Source organism: Gigantopelta aegis, chromosome 13 (assembly GCF_016097555.1).
Source record: "Gigantopelta aegis isolate Gae_Host chromosome 13, Gae_host_genome, whole genome shotgun sequence".
Lineage (NCBI taxonomy): Eukaryota > Metazoa > Mollusca > Gastropoda > Neomphalida > Peltospiridae > Gigantopelta > Gigantopelta aegis.
In genome coordinates, this window is record NC_054711.1 from 23,695,335 (window position 1) to 23,719,709 (window position 24,375).

Below are 24,375 nucleotides of genomic sequence, written 5' to 3' on the forward strand. Positions count from 1 at the left end.
GGAAAAATGTATCACAGAGCTGGATAAGGATTCAACAAAAAAAAACTTGGGAAAATAACAATGAAATAATGAGTACAAATATTTGGTTAAATAGTTATATAATTAAAAATCACAAACCTATATTGTACTAACATTATGTTGGAAAAAATATTATACAAGATTTACTTAATGAGAATGGACAGTTTATGAACTTCGACACATATACACTAAAGTATACCATTAAATCAAATTCCTTAGAATATTCAACTTTAATAAAACCTATTAAAACATTTATAGAATAGACAATATAAAAATTGATAACCAACTATTTGTACCCATGAATAATCCAATTTTCCCTTTTAATTTAAGAATATTTTTGAAAGATAAAAAATGGAACTAAAGCAATATATAAACTGTTGAACAAGACCATTGCAGTTCCTACTTCACAAACTAAATACTCTGAATTAGGTTATGTTTTTTGTTCACAGAAGTGGAAACACTATTATAGTTTACTGTTAAGAGTTTTTAAAGACCCTTCCTTATTGTGGTTTCAGTATAAAATTGTACATAGAATATTAACAATAAATTCTTTTTTATATAAAATTAAATATATAGACACAGATATTTGCAATTTGTGTAATGTTCAACCAGAAACATTGGAACACCTATTTTACGAAATGTGCACGTTAATGAAGTTTGGAAAACTGTTGAACTGTGGACACAGGCGAAAGGTACACATATTATATTTGACAAAAATACAGTTTTGTTTGGAATTGCAGATGACAAAGATATTTTTTTCAACTGGCTAATTATTAATGTAAAATACTATATATATAGAATGAAAATGCCAAATAAAGTATTGGAGCCCTTGAAAATATACTAAATGACAAATTGCATATTGAAAAATACTTTTTCTATAAAAACAGTCTTTTTAAAGAATGTGATGAAACCTGGGGACCTTGGCTAGCCTTTTTTAAAATAAATAACTGATGGTTCTAGTATGGAAAGCTTTTCTCTGTTATTTTTTTTTTCTACTTCTTCCTCGTCTTTCTAGTTTCTACCTGTTTTACCCTTCTCTTTTTATCAACTAGTTTTACTTGGTTTATTTCCCCATGCACTTTAAACTAAAGGTGCCTGTGTGTTTGTTAAAATAGTACATCTCTGTATGTGTGTGTGTGCATGTGTGTGTGTTCACTGTGTACCACTATGTTTCTGTACGTAATGAATTCAGGGCCCCAACCCTGACATTAGAGATGTGCTCTGAGACAATAAATAATAAAAAAAAAAAAAAAAGGTCTCGATATAAGATATTATGGGGTGTACTTTTAGAATTCAATATATATTTCAGAAAATCCGTTTGGACCTTTTCTATCATATCTATTTTTTTGCCTGATTAATTATGGCTGTTTTAGCAGTAAGAAAATTTCCAGTTTTTTTTTGTTTAAATACAATACCTAAATATTTATACTGATTAACTATCTCCTCATTATTATTAATTATTTTAAAGTTTACATTACTTATTTTAGATCCAAACACTTGAATTTTTGTTTTATCAACATTCAGTTTCAATTTCCATAGTTTACAATACTTTACATATACTAAACAAATATTGTTCCAAGTAAATACAGAGAAAAAATATCGGTGATATATTTTCTCCTTGTCTAAAACAATTTCATAGTTAAAAAAATTGTAGTTCTGATAATTGATATTAACACAGGACTTTATACCTTTTTCTTACACACCCGTATTTTTGATAAAACATAGTTGCTTACACACGTACGTGTTAACAATTTTCAAGACTTATGACTGGCTGCTCCTAGGTGATGACCAGGTCACCAATCCGATACGTCCAATAAAAAACAGCACAGTGGAAATTGATTACACTGTGATGTATAGTTAACCTGGCAATCATGAGTCTGTGACAAATATTGTTCCAAGTCATTTAAATATAGAGAAAAAGTATCGATGATAAATTTTCTCCTTGTCTAACACCAATTTCACAGTTAAAAAAACGTGGAGTTTTGATAATTGATATTAACACAGGACTTTATACCTTTTTCTTACACACCCGTTGGTGAGAACACCATGTGTTATTTTTGATAACACATAGTTGCTTATACACCTACGTGTTAACAATTTCAAGATTTATGACTGGCTGCTCCTAGGTGATGACCAGGTCACAAATGCGATACGTCCAATAAAAAACAGCACAGTGGAAATTGATGACACTGTGATGTATAGTTAACCTGACAATCATGTGTCTGTGACAAATATTGTTCCAAGTCGTTTAAATACAGAGAAAAAGTATCGGTGATAAATTTTCTCCTTGTCTAACACCAATTTCACAGTTAAATAACCCAGGGAGTTTTGATAATTAATATTAACACAGGATTTTATACCTTTTCCTTACACACCCGTTGGTGAGAACACCATGTGTTATTTTTGATAACACATAGTTGCTTTGGCATGTACATGTTAACAATTTCAAGACCTATGACCGGCTGTTCCTAGATAATGACCAGGTAACAATGCCATACGTCCAATAAAAAACAGCACAATGGAAATTGATGACACTGTGATGGTAGTTTTGATAACTGATATTAACACAGGACTTTATACCTTTTTGATACACATGTGTTGGTGAGAACACTATGTGTTATTTTTGATAACACATAGTTGTTTACACACGTACATGTTTTAACAATTTCAAGACATACGATTGGCTGTTCCTAGGTGATGACCAGGCCGCCAATGCCATACGTCCAATAAAAAACAGCACAGTGGAAACTGATGACACTGTGATGTATAGTTAACCTGGCAATCATGAGTCTGTGACAAATATTGTTCCAAGTCATTTAAATACAGAGAAAAAGTATCGATGATAAATTTTCTCCTTGTCTAACACCAATTTCACAGTTAAAAAACCCAGGGAGTTTTGATAATTGATATTAACACAGGATTTTATACCTTTTCCTTACACACCCGTTGGTGAGAACACCATGTGTTATTTTTGATAACACATACCGTAGTTGCTTACACACGTACATGTTAACAATTTCAAGACCTATGACTGGCTGTTCCTAGATAATGACCAGGTCACCAATGCCATACGTCCAATAAAAAAACACCACAGTGTAAATTGATTACACTGTGATGTATAGTTAACCTGTTTTTGAATGATTTAGAAACATGGTTACATTATAATAACTGTCAAAGAATTACATTAGCAAATATTCAATCTGATATAATGATTCACAATAATCTAAAATTAATGTTATTACTGTATGCAGATGATACAGTTCTTTTTTCTGATAATGCTACTGACTTACAGTACATATTGAATTGATTGGAAATTATAAATTAATTATAAGAAAACAGAACATATTAGTATTTGGGTCTGGATATACAAAAAAATAAATTTAAATTTAAAGTTGTTATTAACAATGATATTATTGATATAGTTGATAGTTATATATATCTTGGAATTAAATTGAATAAAAATAGAAAGTATAACCAAACCATAAAATATTTAAGTGAACAGGCTTCAAAAGCACTTTTTGTTTATTAAGAAAATGAAGAAATATTAATTAACCACTAGACTGTCTTTTTAAGGCATATAATCATACGATTATACCAATAATAACATATGGTTCTCAAACTTGGGGATACAGTAATATTGATATATTAGAGCGTCTGCAAAGTAATTTCATTAAAATTTGTTTACACTTGAAGAAAAGTACTCCTAATTATATGCTCTGTGGAGAAACTGGTAAAATGCCCATACCTTTACAAATTAACAAAAGGATAATATCATATTGGTATAAAATTATTTTGGACAAGAACAATAAATTAATATCTATATTATATAATAATTTGTTGTATAAATATTATAATGGCACATACAAATCTTTATGGTTAGATAATGTTAAGAGTATTTTAGATAACTGTGGGTTAAGTTTTGTATGGCAACACAGTGTTTTTCAAGTAAGGGATGGTTGTTATCCACAATAGAAACAAGACTTAAGGATCAGTTTCGGCAAACATGGAATAGTAATAATTTGAATACTTCAAAGGGTAAAATGTATAACTGTATTAAACCAGAATTTAGTCAAGAAACTTATATATATTTGCCAAACAATTTGTCACTTCCATTACTTAAATTTCGTACTGCTAATCATTTATTACCAGTAGGAGGAGGATGGAGTAACATCCCTTATCATGAGAGATACTGTACACTATGGGTGATAAACCCTGCATTCACTGTCACATATGTAGCACCGTTGGTGGTCTTTATGTGAATAAACTTGTTGGTAGGATTTTCTTTCTTTCGGGTCTTCTGATCGGCTTGTCAAGTCAGTCAAGGATTGGCTAAAACAAAGAGAGATAATTACGGCTTACATCTCAATCATAATACACTGACTAACTAACAGATGTTGATAGCTCCTGCCTTGAGGACTGGCTGAAACAAAGAGCGATAATTCAGACACTTATATCTCAGTTATAACAGACTGACTGACTAGTACATCAAAGGCTGTGGTATGTAATGTCCTGTCTTTGGGGAAGTGCATGTGAAAGACCCTTTCTTGTGTTTGGTGTAAGTATATTTCTCTTTTGAAATTCCACCTGAATCATTAATATGACGTCGTGTAAGTATTTTGGGATTTCCTCTCATCTTATTCTTCCGATCCACAACTTGTGAATTGTGGAAGTACAGAATGTTACTAAAATCACAGACTGATTCAAGGGTTACTTTAGGCTATCAATTAATACTGATTTATACTATAATATTAATGGTAAAAGATTGGTCAGTGTGTTATACCATATGCATTTTTTTTTTTTTCAAATTCATTCAGATGCATTAGTAATCATCAAACTTAAACATGAAGAAGCGACACTAGTCTCAATAATCAAAACAGAATAATTTACAAGGGAGATAATTAAATCATGAACTTGTTAAAAAAAAGTAAATACAATTTCTATATTTTCACTGTAACTCGAATACATTTCATTGCTATGTATATAATAAATCTATATACTCGTACCTTAAGCAATGGGTTCCAGATGCTGTGGTCCTATATTGGTGTTCGCCTCTGCTGAATGGATCGCAACAGACTGTGAAGACGCCTGGTGGCTGGATGTTGAACCTTGAAGTCCATGAGATTCTCCGTCGCTATTATCAAACCACAAAATAATCATAATGTTTATGTACACTTTGATTCATCACACAAACAAAGATAATAAAATCACTAGGGATCCTTGGAAAAACGTATGTCAGTAAAGCAACTACATTTATTGTTCGATAGATGACATATATAGCTGTAGTAATGCATTATTGTGGTGATGTATAGAACATCCATATATTAAACAAAATACAGATACAACAATGTGGTAATAAAACAAAAACACCTAAATATTACAAAGTCAAATATAGTAACTGAACAAGACGTAGTCATGTATACTCTATACAGTACTGCACAAAACAATTTTGGCTAAAACATTTTCTTTAAAATTAATAAAAATCTTATTTGGCTAATTTTTTCGCTACATGTATTTTTGATCCAGGGTGAGCCCTGGCCTCTTGTTAACCAGAAATATGCTACAGTAGTAGGAAAGTGAACACAATCTGTTTAAATATGAATGACTGGTTCTGTATAAAGCAACAATACAAAATGAGAAAAAAAGTCTTACTTGATACTTGAAAATAATCCATTTTCAACATCTGGAATGATTTCTTTTAAAGGATCGACACGATTCTACAAAAGAGATTATTAACACAGTAAATAAAAGCTGAAACAACTACAATGTACTTAAACAAGCATTTTGAGGGTACTGCTAAAGCAGTATATGTGCCCTACCGGGCCCAACACATTTTCTTAACTCCTAAGTTCATGGGCCATAAGGCCCATAACTGTACATGATATACACAAAATTTCAGATCACTATTTTGAGGCATTGCAGAAAACAGTCTGGTAAACTATAAGTGGGACAGACGGACAGACATACTGACAGATGGACAGAGGCACTGGAATTATTGCCTCAGAGGAGCATGGGATCAGATAGGTACCACAGCAATTTTGAGGTCACAAATGCTAATTTTAACCTTAAACATAATTTGAATAATGTTACAATAGAGACAAACAAGAGTCTGTGGTGTTAAAATGGGGAACAACCGTTAATAGACTTTTACTCATCTCCATAACCATTAATTACTTCTTAGAGAGATGTTCATTTTTAATAATATAAAAAAAGAAGAGCATTTTGTGGTATTGCCAAATGCCAGAAACACACCGAATGTACGGAAATGGACAATCTAAACAATAAAATATACATAATGTTGGATTTCAATTGTCAGTAATGGCGCTAATAGTGAAAAATATCCAACTCATCTAATACTGACATTACCCAGCACAAGTCTCACAAACCTACTCCCACCCACCCTTTCGACTCTTCTAACTAATCTAATACTGACATTACCCAGCACAAGTCTCACAAACCTACTACCACCCACCCTTTTGACTCTTCTAACTAATCTAATACTGACATTACCCAGCACAAGTCTCACATACCCAAACCCTCCCCCCACATCCTCACTTTCAAAATCTTGTATCACCACTGTAGATGACTGTTTATGTTAAAACATTGTTTATGTGACTGTACCACTTTGAAAATGTTGGCCCAGGTTTTTCTTGAAAGAAGGCATCTCTCTTGTTGGGATCCTTCTTCTTTGGTTTTTCGATTTTGAATAATAAGCCGAAATGTGCTTATCTTTTTATAACCTGCAATGTAAGAATCAAGAAACGAATTGCATTAATACAGTGGTAACAGCAGCCTGTAACAAAACAACCAATCATAAACATATGTAAGATAAAATTTGGCTTCAACGACACAACTGGGTTACAAGATGTTTCTCTTTATTAAGTTACAGTTATAAAACCTGCTCTACAATGTTATTTCTTACATCTTTTGCGACTGTTTAATATTTTTCAAAAAACAATCTTCACAACAAACACAAATTTACATGACACTACAAAATTCATCAACTAGCTTAATTACACAATCAAGATATGTGGATGGGTAAAAAAATTAAAAAAAAATTTAATAATGTCATATTTTGTCACAGCGTTCTATGCAAAATAGAAATACTGATTGGAGTTTCGGGGCCTGGAACATAAAATTAGCAAATTCCATGATGATATTTGATTTTCATGGCCCTGTAAATCACAAAACTAACCAGAGCTGGGTCTGGTGAGTATATTAGCAGTCGAAAAAGAAACACCCTGAATCAAATGTAATAAAACACACCAGAGCTGGGTCTGGATCTAGTAAGTATAACAGTCGAAAAAGAAACACATTGAATAAAATATAATAAAACACACCAGACCTGGGTCTGGATCTGGCGACTATATTAGTCGAAAAAGAAACACATTGAATCAAATGTGATAAAACACACCGGACCTGGGTCTGGATCTGGCGACTATATTAGTCGAAAAAGAAACACATTGAATCAAATGTGATAAAACACACCGGACCTGGGTCTGGATCTGGCGACTATATTAGCAGTCGAAAAAGAAACACATTGAATCAAATGTGATAAAACACATTAGAGTTGGGTCTGGTGAGTATAATAGCATTCAAAAAAGAAACACATTGAATCAAATGTGATAAAACACATGAGACCTGGGTCTGGATCTGGCGACTATATTAGTCGAAAAAGAAACACATTGAATCAAATGTGATAAAACACACCGGACCTGGGTCTGGATCTGGTGAGTATAATAACAGTCAAAAAAGAAACACATTGAATCAAATGTGATAAAACACATTAGAGTTGGGTCTGGTGAGTATAATAGCAGTCAAAAAAGAAATGCACTGAATCAAATGTAATAAAACACATCAAAGCTGGGTATATTTTTACAATTCTGCCCATTTACAACTCTACCACCCACCCCCACTCCACACACACACACACCCTTCTGTATTGGACCCTGTCACTGGCGGAGTCGGATATTGTTCCCGGAAGAGACGTGCTTGGACCTTAATTAGATATAGGCATGTTAATATGTTATCCAATCCAATCCAATCCTACAACAGATAGTGCCAAATATAACAGATAGTGGCTCGAAGCCCCTTTATCAGCTACTACAGATGTCAAAGCCTATAACAGATAGCGGCAACAACTGCAATGCTAAATGTAGTTAGTACAGAAAGTGTTGCTACTACAGATTGCTGTCATTCACTCACCTGTGTAGCAATGTAAGCCAAGGAGAGCAGTCATTAAACAGACAGATGTGATTCCCAAAAAGATGATCATAGACTGCAATGTCATCCAGAGCCAGTTTGGTATTGGTTGACAAAAAATAAAAAAGACGGCATTGTTGGATCCATTCCCTGCAAGAATATGACAGTTATTAGAACAGAATGAGTACAGTCTGTGAATCTATGATCCAGTAGCAGCAGCGGTGGTTTATATATATTTATATATGTGTGTGTGCCCCCTCTCCCCACCACACATTTTGGGAACTTCCTAAGCCATCGATTCTTTCAACCAATGGCAATAATGTTTAACCCAGTGGCAAAAAACAGTTAAACTCATTGGGTAACACTCATGACCTATGACAAGTCTTATAACAGTACGGCAATTGCTGTTGGTGCTATTGTTCAGTTCGAGCAATGTGATACTGATACTTTTTACACACCCGTTGGTGAGATTGACTTGTCTGTGATGCACAAGTTAACTATAAGCGACCGGGCTGTAGATAGGTTTTAGTTGGAAAACACGTTTAAAATTATTTAATTAGAATAGTGTCCATTAAATACTGTTTATGTTACAACTCGTTGTTTGAAAATGTGTGAAACGAGTGAAAGAACTCGTTGCTTTCGATTGTTTTATACGGTTTTAAACAACTTGTAATATAAACGGTATCTAACGGTCGCTCAAGTAGTATTCTCTATTTAACTGAGAAATATACAATTATAATGATGCTGACTAGTAGTAAGAGTTACACATTGATTTTATTTTTAAAATATGTTGATACCCACTGCACTAGTTTGCATACGATGTGGGGGTGGGACATAGCTTAGTGGTACAGCGCTCTCTTGCTGCGTGGTCGGTCTGAGATCGATCACCGTTGGTGGGTCCATTGGGCTATTTCTCGTTCTAGCCAGTGCACCAAGACTGGTATATCAAAGGCCGTGGTATGTGCTATCCTGTCTGTGGGATGGTGCATATAAAAGATTCCTTACTGCTAATCGGAAAGAGTAGCCCATGTAGTGGCGACAGCGGGTTTCCTCTCAAACTTTGTGCGGTCCTTAACCATATGTCTGACGCCATATAACCGTAACTAAAAAAAGGTGTTGAGTGCGTTGTTAAATAAAACATTTCTTTCTTTCTTTCCTTGCTACTAATCGAAAAGAGTAGCCCATGAAATGATGACAGCGGGTTTCCTCTCAATATCTGTGTGGTCCTTAACAATATGTCCGACGCCATATAAGCGTAAATAAAAATGTGTTGAGTGCGTTGTTAAATAAAACATTTCCTTTCTTTTCCTTTCCTGCATACAATGTGGGGCTTATCTGACTACTACAAGTAGTTAAAAAAGTAGTTGTGTTTACCAAACAAAAAGTTAAACTTTGTTTAATTTAACACCACCACTAGATCAAAATTTATATTGATTATCGGCTATTCGATATCAAACGTTTGATAATTCTAACACATGGTCTTCTGAGGAAACTGCTACATTATCACATTAGGTCAGGTCAGGTGGGACGCCACAATGAAATCATGTCACTAGCTAATTCCTATGTATGAGATCACATGTATGTGTACCGTTTGAAGAAAACTTTGAGAAATGTAGTTCTTAAGTTGCCAATATACATAGGCATACATTTCTTTATATATACATGTATATGTGGGTTTAGTGCGATACCAGATAGGGTTTTTTGAGAAATGTAGTTCTTAAGTTGCCAATATACATAGGCATACATTTCTTTATATATACATGTATACGTGGGTTTAGTGCGATACCAGATAGGGGTTTTTGCAGGTTTTTTCTTACAAATGGTAATGAGGCTCAGTGACATATAGCTAACTGTCGATATATGTGTTGGTAGAAAAACTAAAATTTATTAACACTGAAATTATCTTTGTATTTTAAATTAACAAAAGATATTACAAAATGAGGAAGAGTAACTGCAAGTTTAATATTGCAAAAAAAAAGGGCAAAAATTCCACCAAATGTCATTACCACCCTTAATGACACACAAATGTGATGGTAATGATGTGTGATGGTAATGATATTTTATTGACTTTTACATAATAAAACGTCTGTAAATAGTCTTTAAATGTATTCTCACCGATACTGCATGCAAATACATTTATTTCTTTTAAAATAGCATTCGGTAATGACAGACAATAAATATAATTTTGACAATTAGGATGCCCAACTGAAAAAACAAAAACATTTTATTTCAGAAAAAAACCCTCATACTCAAACATTGTCCTGCAGTGTTGCCAACATGTTATCCTGATAAATAGTGAATCTGTTATTGGGAGTTATCCATCTTTCTTAAATAATTACATATTTAGTGAGGTTGTAACTGTGATGACAAATATATTTAGGACATGTTTTTTTTTGTCAAATATAAATACAAAATAGTGGTTTTTAATAACAAATCCATTGCTTTTGAAATTTGCATTACTTCACATATATGTAATTAACATAAAATCATTACTTGAGAAAAAATATATAATTTACTTAAAATGTTAAGAGACATTGAAATGTATCGACACTGAATTCGGACACACAGAAATTGACACCCCATTTGAATTTTTTCTCTTTATTTTTAATATTTTAATTATGTTTTAGATGTTTAAATAGTCTGATCAAGATAGATAAAATAAATTATGATACAATGACAATTTTTAAAAAAACAATTGACATTTTTATTATTTTATACCAATCAAAACTTGCAGATAGTATTTGTGCCTCTACTTATATACAGGAGCAGGACGGGACATACCCAGTGGTACAACGCTCGCTTGATGTGTGGTTGGTGTGGAATCGATCCACGTCGGTGGGCCCATCGACCTATTTCTTGTTCCAGCCAGTGCACCATGACTGGTACATCAAAGGCCGTGGTATGTGCTATCTTGACTGTGAGATGGTGCCTTTAAAAGATTCCTTGCTATTAATGGAAATATGTAGCGTGTTTCGTTTCTGAGACTATGTAAAAAATTACCAAATGTTAGACATCCAATAGCTGATGATTAATAGATCAATGTGCTCTAGTGGTGTGTTGCATTATATTTTACACTTGTTGAAATTTGTCCTTTTGCCCTGCCTTCTGACCGTAAGCCAAATGGCCTTGCCTTCTATTATAAAGTTTGCCAAATTCGAGACCTGCGGGACATACAATTTTTTTTTTTACAATAACATTAGTGTTTATGTTAAAATACTATGGAAACCTAAGACAACCAATGGAAGAAGAACTAACCTTGGTATGGTTGGAGAATTCTTCCACTCATCCTATCAGTGAAGTACGCGATGAACTGGGCTAGCGATGTGCATAGGATGAGTGAAAATGAAATCACACCAGTGATGAGTGTCATTATGAACCATCTGTAATAACATTAATATTATAACATACAGTGTTAATCAAAATGGCAACATTAATAAAGATAACAACACTACTGATCAACAACAAAAATAAAGATAACAACACTACTGATCAACAACAAAAATATAGATAACAACATCAATAAAGATAACAATATTTATACAGGTAACCTTAATACAGATTATAATAACTAGTGATGGGAATTGGTTTGGAATTCCATCATGGATAATCAGTTGTAATCAGTTTACACCAACCAATCAACTTTCAATTACATAATCGATTTGAATATATACGATCTTGGGAAGTATCAGACTTTTTAGTGATTATGCGCTGATATTTCCATGTTCACTATATGAAAACTTTAATATATTCATGTTTTAAACACTGTTACATTACCAGGGGAGATATCTTTTGCATGGAAATAAAAACATTATATCAGGATTGTAGAAGTTTGGCAAACAATAAAGAAGCTTACATGTACAGTTCAAATATAGCATATCAACTTATTTTGAAGCATTCTGTAGTCTACAATGCTGCTTTATTATAGGAGATTTCTAAAAATAAAAATCTGATTTTTATTGATTTAATTATGTTTATCTTCAATAATAATTGACTGTTTACTATTTTGTTCAACTACGTCCACCACGCAAGTTAATGCTAAACCATGTCATTTGTTGTGTCATTCAATGTACAAATGGAGTTAAAAAAATTACAAGATTTATTGGTACATATGCTTTTTTGCAGAGTTTAGTCATTTTCACATTTTATTTTGTTGGATGGCCTTCTATCTGCTGGTAAAAACCAAAACATTCTCATACCCGTTTCTACTTGAATTTCGCGACTTTTGCACTCGATTCTGCAATTCCGAAAGTCAAAGCCATGGGTGTCGCCATGGCAGAGAAGTATATCAACCGATCAGATTTTTGTTATCCACAATTTGTATCTTCGTAAAAAAAATTAAAATCTGCCATCCTTCTAATCGTATGCTGAAAATTATGTTCAATCCCAGAAACCTGCCTATATAATTCCGCCTAAAGAAAATAGTAACAAGCATTAGGTAATAATACTTTCACTTCAACTGTCTTGCATTTACTTGGTGAGGCTAAATCGTGGAAGAGCTTAGATGTGTGCTATTTCCAGAGTATTGTGTCTCTCAGTGAAAATAATATCCAGATTGCAGCGGTTCAAGATTCAAATGGTACTAAAGTAAAGTACCGGTAACTCATTTTAATGGACGAATGAATCATCCATTGATAGATTATTAGTTTTCCTGTTTTAATTGACTCTACATTATTTTGATTTAATTCACTAACAACATAGTGTCATGTGGCGGTGTATCGCTGTTAAATAATTCACTTGAGCTACTTTTTGTTTCACATTTGGATAATAATTATCTATATTTTCTTAGTCCCACATGTGAATGTGACAAATATTTAGAATTTTAATCTTAATTAACAATTAAGCTACTTTTTGTTTCACATTTGGATAATAATTATCTATATTTTCTTAGTCCCACGTGTGAATGTGACAAATATTTAGAATTTGAATCTTAATTAACAATTAAGGAGGGCCGGGACATAGCCCAGTGGTAAAATGCACACTTGAAGCGAGGTCGGTCTGGGATCGAACCCTGTCGGTTGGCCCATTGGGCTAGTTCTCGCTCCACAAGGGTGTCATTGGGGGTGGGGGAGTGGGGGTGGTGAGGTGTCAGGTCCCCCTTTTTGAGCAGCATAACTTTTTTAAACTAAAAAAGGCAAAAATCTAAACTTATTTTTGATCATATATCATATATCTTTAAATTGCCTTCCAAACACACTAGAATGCATCATTTAGCTGCTAGAAATAAAAAATATTCTGGGGGTAGGGGAGCATGCTACCCCATGACCACCTAGCAGTCTCAATTAGTTTCGAACCCACCTTATGAAAAGCTGGCAATGCACCACAACTGGATTATTAAAGGCTGTGGTATGTGCTATCCAGTTTATGGGATGGTGCATATAAAAAAATCTCTTGCTACTAATGGAAAAATATAGCGGGTTTCCTTTCTTAGACTATATGTCAAAATTACAAAATATTTGACATTCAATAGTCCATGATTAATAAATCAATGTGCTCTAGTGGTGTTGTTAAACAAAATAAACTTTAACTTTAATAATTACGGCATATGCTAAAAACATTAATGAACATAGATATTTACCAATATCCTAAAAACAAGAAGTAAAAAATCGTGAAACATACATAATAACAGGTCACATATACTGAATTTGACGTATAAAAAGTCAGACAACTAGGTAGAATTTGTTTATCACAGTTAACATTTCCGCGACAATCGATTAGGCCTATGGATTTTAAAATTGATCATCTCATCACTAGTGTTGTGTATTTGACTTGTTTAGAACAATGACGGTATTTAAGGAGACCGGAATAATATTGTTTACTTTTGGAGCATGCGCAGGGCTGTGAATAAAATGTGTTCAAGGCGGCTATGCTGAAGTATTTTGGTATTGTAGTTTTGTTAATATGTTAGTGGCAAAACATAACATATATGGCGACGAGAATGGGATGTAAGAACCTATTGTCCGAACCAAATTGTTAACAACTACAAAAAATTACTCTCCTACCTTTAATTGCCGTTAGATTTCCTCCAAAGTTTGTCCAAACACAAATCGTTAAAAACCCACTACAAATATACAGATTCCACACTCGAGACTGCAACGATGTCGCCGATATTGTCTTTGCTGAGATTGCATAGGGAAAAATACATGCAGTTTTCTGCCGTCTGCCATGTTTCTTGTTTATGGAATACTCTTCTAGAGGGGTGAAAGCCTCCCAAAGTATGTGACACAATTAATATGAAATCGATGATCTCTAGTGGTATCTTTAAAATAATATATATTTTTTTTAAATAATATGACGTCATCACGTTTGCTTTTATATCATAACATGTTATGATGTAGTTAGATTAAGTCCTATCCTTTCACCCCTCTTGAAGAATATTCCATAAAAAGTCAAAATGGCAGCTGATACAAAATTACATGCTTTTTTCCCTATGCGCTCTCAGCGAAATCGATATAGGTGACATGGTTATAATCTGGTATGTGGAATCTGTGTCATTGTAATGTTTTTTTCAAGATTTGTGTCTGGACAAACTTTGGAGGAAATCTAACAGCAATTAAAGGTGGGAGAGTAATTTTTCGTAGTTGTTAACAATTTGGTTCGGACAATAGGAAAAAAATAAAAACAGTGCAAGACATTTGGGTAAAACGGTTTTCATTTCTATGAGAACATTATTTGAATTTGTGTCGTCCCTGTCGGTATTACGAATGTTTAAAGGTCTTCGCTACCGATTGTGAGTCTGCATGCACGTTCGAAATTTTCCTACAACGAAATTCGTCCCGTAAGAAATATGTCTGGAAAAATTGGTATAATGCATTATTATTACTATAGTACAATACTACGACATGGCCAACTATCATACTATGACACGGGGCCGAGTTGTCTCGGACACAGGGCCGAGTTGTCCCCCGGGCCGAGTTGTCTGGTACCCGAATAGACATTTTGACGATAGTCATGAATCGTGGGATTCATATGTCGAAAGATTGGAGCTGTATTTTATTTGTAATGACATTGGAAACGAAAAACGAGTGCCAGCATTACTCCGTCTGATCGGCGGAAACACCTACTCCCTGTTACGTGGTTTGACGGCCCCAGAGAAACCTGCGTTATTACGTTTTGATGACAGTGAAAATATTAAAAGAATATTTTAATCCAAAACCCATAATTATTGCAGAACGTTTTCGGTTTCACAAACGTGATCGGAGACGTGGGGAGACAATCCGGGAATACATCGCGGAAATTAGAAAACTCTGAATACTGCGAATTTGAGGGATATCTCTATGATGCTTTGAGAGACGGATTAGTATGTGGTATGAACCATGAACAAACCCAAAGAAAATTATTGTCTATTGCGGAGTTGACATACCAGCAAGCTGTCGATATATCCATTGCCACGGAGACTGCAGAGTGTGATGCTGGTGAGCTTCAATCAAAATATGGGCAGAACATTAATAGTTCTGCAGTGCATAAAGTGAAAGTAAGTGGTTTCAAGATGAAAGACCGAAGTCGCAATAGCCGTGGAAACAACAAATCATGTTTTCGTTGACTTGGTACCAATCATGAGCCACAAGACTGTCGTTGGAGAAATGAAACTTGTCATGCCTGTAATAAAAAGGGACACCTAAAGAAAGCCTGTAGATCGAAGAAAGTAAAACAGACTGTTCACAATGTCCAAACAGATGAGGAGGAATCCATTGCTAGTTTGGAGATGAACACAATGGTGAAAACAAATCAAGATGCCATTTGGATTTCGCCAATTGTTGAGGGTGTCAAGTTTGACATGGAGCTCGACACAGGATCTGCTGTTTCAGTGGTCGCAGAGAAAACTTTCCAAAAATATTTTCCAAATAAAGTGAAAGACTCGAAGCCCACAGATGTTAGTTTGAAAACTTACTCGAGTGAAAAACTGAAACCAGTTGGCGTTGTCAGTGTGGAAGTTGAGCTCAATAAACAGTGTAAGCAGTTGAAGATGTATGTCGTTCCAAAGGGAGACATAAGTTTATTCGGGCGAGATTGGTTAAAGGAAATAAACTTGGACTGGCATTTAATTAAAATGCTACAAGTCTCGAAATCATCGAATGATGGAAACACGATGGCAAAAGTAGACCGACTTGTTGAGAAATACAAGTCTGTATTTCAGAGTGACAGAGGTACTCTAAAATACATTAAAGCAACACTGAACTTGAAAGCGGACGTGCAACCCAAGTTCATGAAAGCAAGATCCGTTCCATATTCCATCAAGCCAAAGGTGGAGGCAGAGATTGAAAAGTTAGTAAGTGATGGAATACTTACTAAAGTCAATTACAGCGAATGGGCCACACCAGTTGTGCCTGTTATTAAACAGAATGGATCTGTAAGATTGTGTGGTGATTTCAAAGTCACAGTAAACCCAGTTCTAGAAGTTGATCAGTACCCTTTGCCACACATTGGGGACATATTTGCATCACTAGCTGGTGGTCAGCGTTTTTCAAAGATAGATCTGCGTCAGGCTTATCTACAGATGGAAGTTGATGAAAAGTCACGTGACTTGTTAACAGTTAACACTGAAAAGGGGCTGTACCGTTTCAACCGTTTAGTATACGGGATTGCATCAGCACCAGCAATCTGGCAACGCGCTATGGATACAGTACTCCAAGGCTTGCCAGGCATAAAATGTATCATTGATGACATGATCATTACTGGTCGTTCAGATGAGGAACACCTGCAGAACCTGGAAAACGTCTTACAACGTCTAGAAAAATACAACTTGAGGATCAAGCTTGAAAAATGTGAATTTTTCAAAGACAGAATCTCATTCTGTGGTCATGAAATTGACATGGAAGGATTGCATAAGACACAAAGTAAAATTGAAGCAGTTGCAAAAGCTCCTAAACCAGAAAATGTGTCACAGCTGAGAACATTCTTAGGACTAATGAATTACTACAACAGGTTTTTGAAGGATGTGTCAACAGTGCTTCACCCACTGTATGAACTTCTGCGATAAACCCTGGGTATGGAGTGATCAGTGTGAAGAGGCATTCTGTGCTGTTAAAGCCTTAATAACATCACCAGAAGTGCTGACACATTACAATCCGAACTTACCTATCCGTCTTGCGTGTGATGCGTCACCAGTGGGATTGGGAACAGTTTTATCTCACGTGATGGATGACGGAGTGGAGAGACCAATCGCCTATGCATCTCGTTCGTTAACCAAAGCAGAAAGAAATTACTCCCAGATTGACAAGGAGGCTCTCGCACTCATCTGGGGAGTTAAGAGATTCCATACTTACCTGTTTGGTAGAGAATTCACCCTGCTGACAGATCATCAGCCACTAGTATCAATATTTCACCCTAGAAAGGGAATTCCAATGACTACGGTTGCAGAGGTATGCGTTATTTCTGGCTGGTCACAATTATCAGATTGAATACAAGAATACCAAAATGCATGGAAATGCAGATTGTCTTTCACGTCTACCAGTTGATAGTGGTGATAAAGAAACTGTCGACGAGAACATTGATCCTGTGGAGGTGCTACACATTGCACAGTTTGACACACTACCAGTAAGTCATGCTAATATTCAGCGTGAAATGAGAAATGATCCAGTATTATCAAAAGTTCACGAGATGGTAATGACTGGATGGCCAGAGAAATCGCCAGATGTGGATTTTGATCCATTCTTCCACCGGAGAAATGAACTGACAGTACATCAAGGATGTTTGCTGTGGGGAATGAGAGTTATCATACCCCATTCATCTCGCAAGAAGATATTGGAAGAACTTCATGAAGGACACATCGGAGTTGTCAAAATGAAGGCGTTGGCGTGTAGCCATGTTTGGTGGCCTGGTATTGATAAAGACATAGAAATTTTGGCAAAAAGTTGTGTGGGTTGCCAAGAAGTGAAACAGCACCCCCCAAGGCACCAATTCATCCTTGGGAATGGCCTACAAAACCATGGGAGATAATCCATGTTGACTTTGCTGGTCCTTTCTTAGGAACAATGTTTTTAATAATGGTGGATGCGTATTCAAAGTGGCCAGAGGTAGTTCAGATGAACAAAACGACATCTGGAAGAACAGTAAGTCCTACGCACGATATTTGCTCGAAATGGACTGCCTATCCAGTTGGTGAGTGATAATGGCCCACAGTTCACTTCTGAAGAGTTTGCAACGTTCATGAAGGCGAATGGTGTCAAACATGTTACATCAGCACCATATCACCCAAGTACCAATGGCCTTGTCGAACGATTCGTTCAGTCATTCAAGATGGCAATGCGGTCCAGAAACAAGAATGGATCTGTGCAGAAGAAATTGTCCAAATTTCTCTTGGCATACAGAAATGCATCACAAGCGACGACTGGTGAACCACCCGCAAAACTATTCATGGATCGGACACTCATGTCTCGACTAGAATTGATTCGTCCAGATTTACGACAACATGTGAGAAACAAGCAACTGTCGATGCAGGAGAATAGGGCTGCACATCATCAAATATTTGAAAATGGTCAAAGTGTTACCATGAGAGATTATCATGGACAAAACAAGTGGGTTCCAGGGATAATCTGTACACGGACTGGTCCAGTTTCATACCGTGTAGAAGTGGCACCAGGAATACAGTGGAGGCGGCATGTAGACCAAATTCGCGATTCTCGTATCTCGAAAAAACCAGCAGTCTGAATACCATCATGGACTACGTCAGTGATGACTTCACCGGAGATTACTACAGACAAGCCAGACTCAATGAGTGTACCTACACGTAACAGTGGTTCGGGTAAAAGTGTGAAGGAACCTGTACCTGCTCCAGCAAAGTGTTCTACACAAGGTGAAACCCGTCGTTATCCAAGACGAGATGTCCACCCACCACGTAGATTTCAAGATTATGTGTGTTTATAGCAATCATGCTGTGTTGGGGCACAATAATCCCCGCATGATTGGTGGAGCCACGTTGGTTCCAAGATAGTTTGTGTTAGTTAATAAATGTTCAATTGGTATTGCACAAGATAGTGCAGTTGTATTAGTTTTAATATGTAGAGAATGTTAAAAGTGTTTATTTTACATAATTCAGTTTAACATGTTAACATAGTTCGAAAAAAGAAAGAAAAAAAGTTAGAAAACAGGACACAAATTGTTCCAGTAAATAACATTGAAACTGCAGGACCAAATGGCTTACAACAACTAAAGGTGGAGGGATGTTGTGTATTTGACTTTTTTACTTTTGGAGCATGCGCAGGGCAGTGAATAAAATGTGTTCAAGGCGGCCATGTTGAAGTATTTTGGTATTGTACGGTAGTTTTGTTACTATGTTAGTATTCTCTGTTTCTAAAATACCCAATAATTCAATTTAGATTCTACCATATTGACCATTTATATTTCATCCTTTTTTGGTGCTGTTTAAAAAAAAAAAAGGAGCTAAAGATTAATCATTGCGCTGATCTTAGGGGAGTGATAGGGAGGCACAGTGATACAGGGTACAATATTTCACGAGAACCGTTGTTCTGTTCGCGTGTCGGTTACACAACTTTGAAATCACGAGAACTGCCAATCGGTTACGTGGTGAACTATTACATTCTAAAATTTAAAGTACCATATGTCATTAATGAAAGAGAAAATCAGTTTGTTTTTAAATACATTCGAACCACCATTGTAGCACAGAACTGTAGTTCAAATGTTTTAGGAATAGGTAGGCCTGATTCATCGGTTACAAGAACTATATTCACGTAACTGAACAATCGGTTACCTAAGTAAAACTCACGTGAACTGACTTCCGGTTACCTAAGATTTTGAAATATTGTCCCCTGTGATAGCTCCCCTTAAATGGTGAGGTCTGATACTGTATAATAAATGAGAAAACAAATGTGATGTCCATCAAAGCTCACCGGTAATTTCTTCTGCCAATGCAGTTGTTGAGCCATTCACAGTGGTGGTCAAAGTGTGCGATGCATTTGTTGCAGGCTCTGCAATGTTTGGTTTTCTCATCGCTACAGAATCAAACAGAATGATATAGTAGTAATCATAAAAAATAATATGGAAGGTCAAACATTTTAAATTCATTTTATTGTGTTATTTTAAATTAGATCAAATTAACTGTCAAACAATTTTCATTTCTCATAACTTTCCACGACTAATTACTTAAAAATTCAATGACTTTCCAAGCCTGGAAAATGGTGTTTGAAAACTCTATGAGATGTACCTTGTATACCTAACTTAAAGAAACCAACATACACATGTACATTAAATATACATGACTTAAACTTAAAGCCGCTGAACCTAGTTTCACAGGTGTAAACATGTTTTTATTTGGGGTTTTATTAGTCACATCAAATTAAATTTTAGCCACTTCTTTTTCTAAATGCTATTCATCATCCAGTCTGGAAAACCACATGAGTCAGGCGGGACTATAGGTTTTGTTACCGTCCTTGGTGTGTTTGTGTCCGTCAGTCTGTCCCAGATGTAGTTTTATCATGACATGTATTGTTATAGACCAAGTTGTACTTTCTTGGCGATTTAATCATTTTACACAGTTATGGCCCTTGAACTTAGGAGATACGAAAAACAAATTTCCAGACTTATTTTCACTATATTTAAAGATAGTGAGCTGAAATTTTGTGTATAGCTTTATTATGTTTTGTTACAAATGAAATTTGATTTCCATTGCAATTTACCTGTTTTCCACAGAGGTATGACCCTTGAACTTAGCAGATAACTTGTTTAGCAATTCCTTAAGACATTGCGCTAAAATGATTATTTTCATGGTGATTTATCAATTTTTTAACGAGTTATGGCCCTTAAAGTTCGGAGATAAGAACGTTTGATATTTTCCATATCTACAATATTAAAAAACACTTGTGACGAATCCTCCATGTACATGTAGGTTCCTTGATTGTGTCAACGAGTTACTAAGAATTCACATACATGTGCGCAACTGGATATATTAAATATATCGATGTCTTGTGGACATTTCAGGTTTATTTTGACGGTCTATTTATAGCCGATTGAATTGTATTCAGTATATTAAATATATCGATGTCTTGTGGACATTTCAGTTCTATTTTGACAGTCTATTTATAGCCGAATGAATTGTATCATGAAAACGTTTCTTTTGTTGTACAGTATAGTTTACACATCTAGAGGTAGCAGAAGAAAGTGCCTTTAAAATGTACCCCATTTTTGAATAAAATAAATTATGAGTTTGAAAATAGGTAAGGAATTTACAGGAATTGCACCTGCCTTTATAGTCCACAATTGAGTTGAATAAGATCTCATTTTCCATGAATTATTTGTGCATACTGAGTATGAATACATGGCCAGGGTGAACTATTTTTCTAGCAGCCGTGAAATGGCAAATGGGGAGGGGGGGGGGGGGGGGTAGCCTCCAAAAATTAATGATTATTTCCAGATTTAGGTTGACATTAACTAGTTCTGATAATCTTGCTACACAAAGCAAGGACTGCCTATCATCACTACATAAAGATACAGATAAAAATAAAAACTTTATTGCATATAAACATTCCACATACGGAACTGGATGCAAAACATATGCATAAACAAGAAACAAACAAAATGACTAAATAAGGACTAAGTATGGGCAATACATGTATAATCGTAAACAAATTTGCATACCGCACACAGGCTGGATTTTGGTTTTGCATAATATATATAATTTTGTCTTGCATACTCAGTCATATATTAAATATATGTAATGCACCTGGGAAAATTATCTTTTTCGGCCCCCCCCCATTTATGTTACTATCGTGGACAGTGAGTTTCTTATTGATTTCCCTGCTACCTAGTGAGCAGCGTGGACGTGTACTTACACATTGATTTCACAGAGGTGACAGTACTGATCCTCGATGACGTGATCATATTTCTCCCTGTCAAAGACGGCCAATGTCCGTTGCACTGGTTTCTGTAACACGGCCTCGTGCGCTGTGTTGATGGTGGTCGTAATTAATACACACAGGATGTGCGCCACAGTCGCCAAGCCGTTCACCTAGCCATGTGTTAAGAATCATATCTCACATACAAAAAATTACTCCCACCCTTGCTAGACAGAGAACAGTGGAATGAATGAATGAATAAATGAATGAACGAATGAATATTTACAAGGTTTTATACTCCGATAATGGGCACCATTCCCCATTATTCCCCAAAGCAAAGCATTATAGAAACTTAAAGAAAATTCTCTTCTTAACTGTTTAAATAGTTTTAGACTATTAACTACTCAGTTGCCCCCCCCCCCCCCCAACAAAAAATCCTAGCTACGGCCCTGATGAACGTCAAAAATATAACGTTCAATTCTTAAATTGAATAAACAATTTAAGTCCATGTAGACCTATAGAATTAGTTTTAAATTCTAACTTAGCTTAATAAAATGTTTAAAAACTGAAGCTGAAAGTTCCTTCTCTTTTTGTTTGGTAAAACGATGCTACAATTCCGAAAGTCAAAGACATGGATCAGGTCAGTAGCCAAGGGGTGTGTGATGGGTGCGAAAGCCCCCCCCCCCCCCCCCCCCCCCCCCCCCCCCCGCGAAAATCGGGAGTTCCGTTAATTTAATTTTTAATTTTTTTTCTAACAAAGTCATTGTTGATTCATACCTGCCGCCTACTCGGGATACATAGCCCGACAAAATCAAACCTCATACATTGGAAAAAAACAGGAGAAATATTAATAGTACTTTTCGGCTTCAGCGCATTGCCATTCGAGCAAGTCTTTACTCGGTGATTTGGAAGCACTTCGTAATAACGGAATCATCCGAATTGTGACAGATTCAGAATTCCGAACCATCTCGACGGACGTTGGTAATTTGTTTGGAAGTGACGTGGCGGCACGTTTTTAAAACGTGAACATGGGCAGACCTGACCGACAGCGCAACAGAAAGCGTGCAGCAAAAAGCTGCCAAAAGATGAATAAAGGTAACAGCTACTTGATATTCTTATAATTATTAGTATATAGCCAGCGATATTTATTATGTATCAAGTAGAGCCTATCGAACGTATCTCAGCCAGTCAATCATTTTGCTGAAGCTACTTGCTGTTTTTATTACTAACAACAACTCGCCCTATGGTACGCTTTCACTTCTATAACAGCAAGTTGAGACAGTGCTCTGACTTGAGGGTGGGCAAGTAAAAACAACTGTCAACATATACTGTATTATAAATAACCTGACAATTGTTCACCTAACCGTTAGGCTAACGACAAAAAGACGAATACGATATTTACGAAAATACTATTCGTATTCTATATTTTTCATTTACGATACATGAAACAAAATAGATTGCAATCAATTAAGGTAAAACATCAACATTGTCGACGTAAAACGAATCCATTCTAGTAAATAAAAGCGAACACCCTCCGGTAAAAAGGAAAGAGTTCGACGTTTCTAACTGCGTTCAGGTGCATGCGTTGGCAAAAAGTATTGTACAGCGCATTTGCGGTTCGTCATTTTCCATTTTTAAGGCCACTATATCAAAAATATATGTTTCTTAATTATACACATTTGACGAATTTAAAAAAAAAAAATTCTAAGGAACAATTCTATTTCTCAAGCGTTCTAGGGAGAGAGAGAGAGAGAGAGAGAGAAAATCGGCATCAGCATCCATACTGTACAATACTGTTCTTTGTGTATAAGTCACCACACCTTAATCACTCCCTAAATAAGTATAAAGACCCTCGGCCTATAGGAAAAATAACTGTATTATACAGTATGTTTTCAAAGGATACAATGTAGCCCCCAACCTACAGGAAAAATAGTACTGTATTATACAGTTTGTTTTCAAAGAATACAATATAACCCTCAACCTATAGGAAAGATAGCACTGTAATATACAATATGTTTTCAAAGGATACAACGTAACATACGGCTTGCAATTCCTCAGGAAGCGAAGGAATAATCATTCCATAGTTTATCAGTATGAAAAAGATTTCGCCAGCCCAGGCAATGAGTTGATACAGATCTGGAGGAATTGTCCATCCATTTCGTTGACAGCTGACATACTCAGTGCCGGTCTCCTCTGGCTGAATAGCAGCCATTTCTGCTAATACTCACTAAAAAAACGAGTTTACAGTTCAATCAACCACCCAAAATATAACTGATCTAAGTACCCCTCTAATGACTAACATAGGGCAAGTACCCCTCTAATGATTACCATAGGGTAAGTACCATTGGTCGAAATATTTTAGCGGCCTGCG

General features: G+C 35.5%; 2 protein-coding genes across 2 annotated transcripts in view; one reads left to right on the plus strand and one right to left on the minus strand.

Annotated features, from left to right (window-relative positions):
- Positions 1 to 5,145, plus strand: part of LOC121387405 (armadillo repeat-containing protein 8-like) — a 58,062-nt gene extending 52,917 nt beyond the window's left edge. Inside the window, exon 3 of the transcript XR_005959810.1 lies at positions 5,028 to 5,145. The gene's annotated coding sequence lies outside the window, so the exon portion shown is untranslated. The remainder of the gene's footprint in view (positions 1 to 5,027) is intronic.
- LOC121387399 (palmitoyltransferase ZDHHC1-like) lies at positions 1 to 24,354 on the minus strand. The gene is made up of 9 exons (XM_041518506.1): positions 24,034 to 24,354; positions 22,002 to 22,177; positions 20,064 to 20,165; positions 11,473 to 11,597; positions 8,221 to 8,367; positions 6,637 to 6,755; positions 5,668 to 5,732; positions 5,022 to 5,149; positions 1 to 4,347 (listed from the first exon to the last, which is right to left on the minus strand). The coding sequence occupies exons 1-8, from the start codon at positions 24,214 to 24,216 to the stop codon at positions 5,023 to 5,025; spliced, it is 1,044 nt and encodes a 347-aa protein (XP_041374440.1). The 5' UTR covers positions 24,217 to 24,354; the 3' UTR covers positions 1 to 4,347; position 5,022.
- Between the last annotated feature and the right edge of the window lie 21 nt (positions 24,355 to 24,375).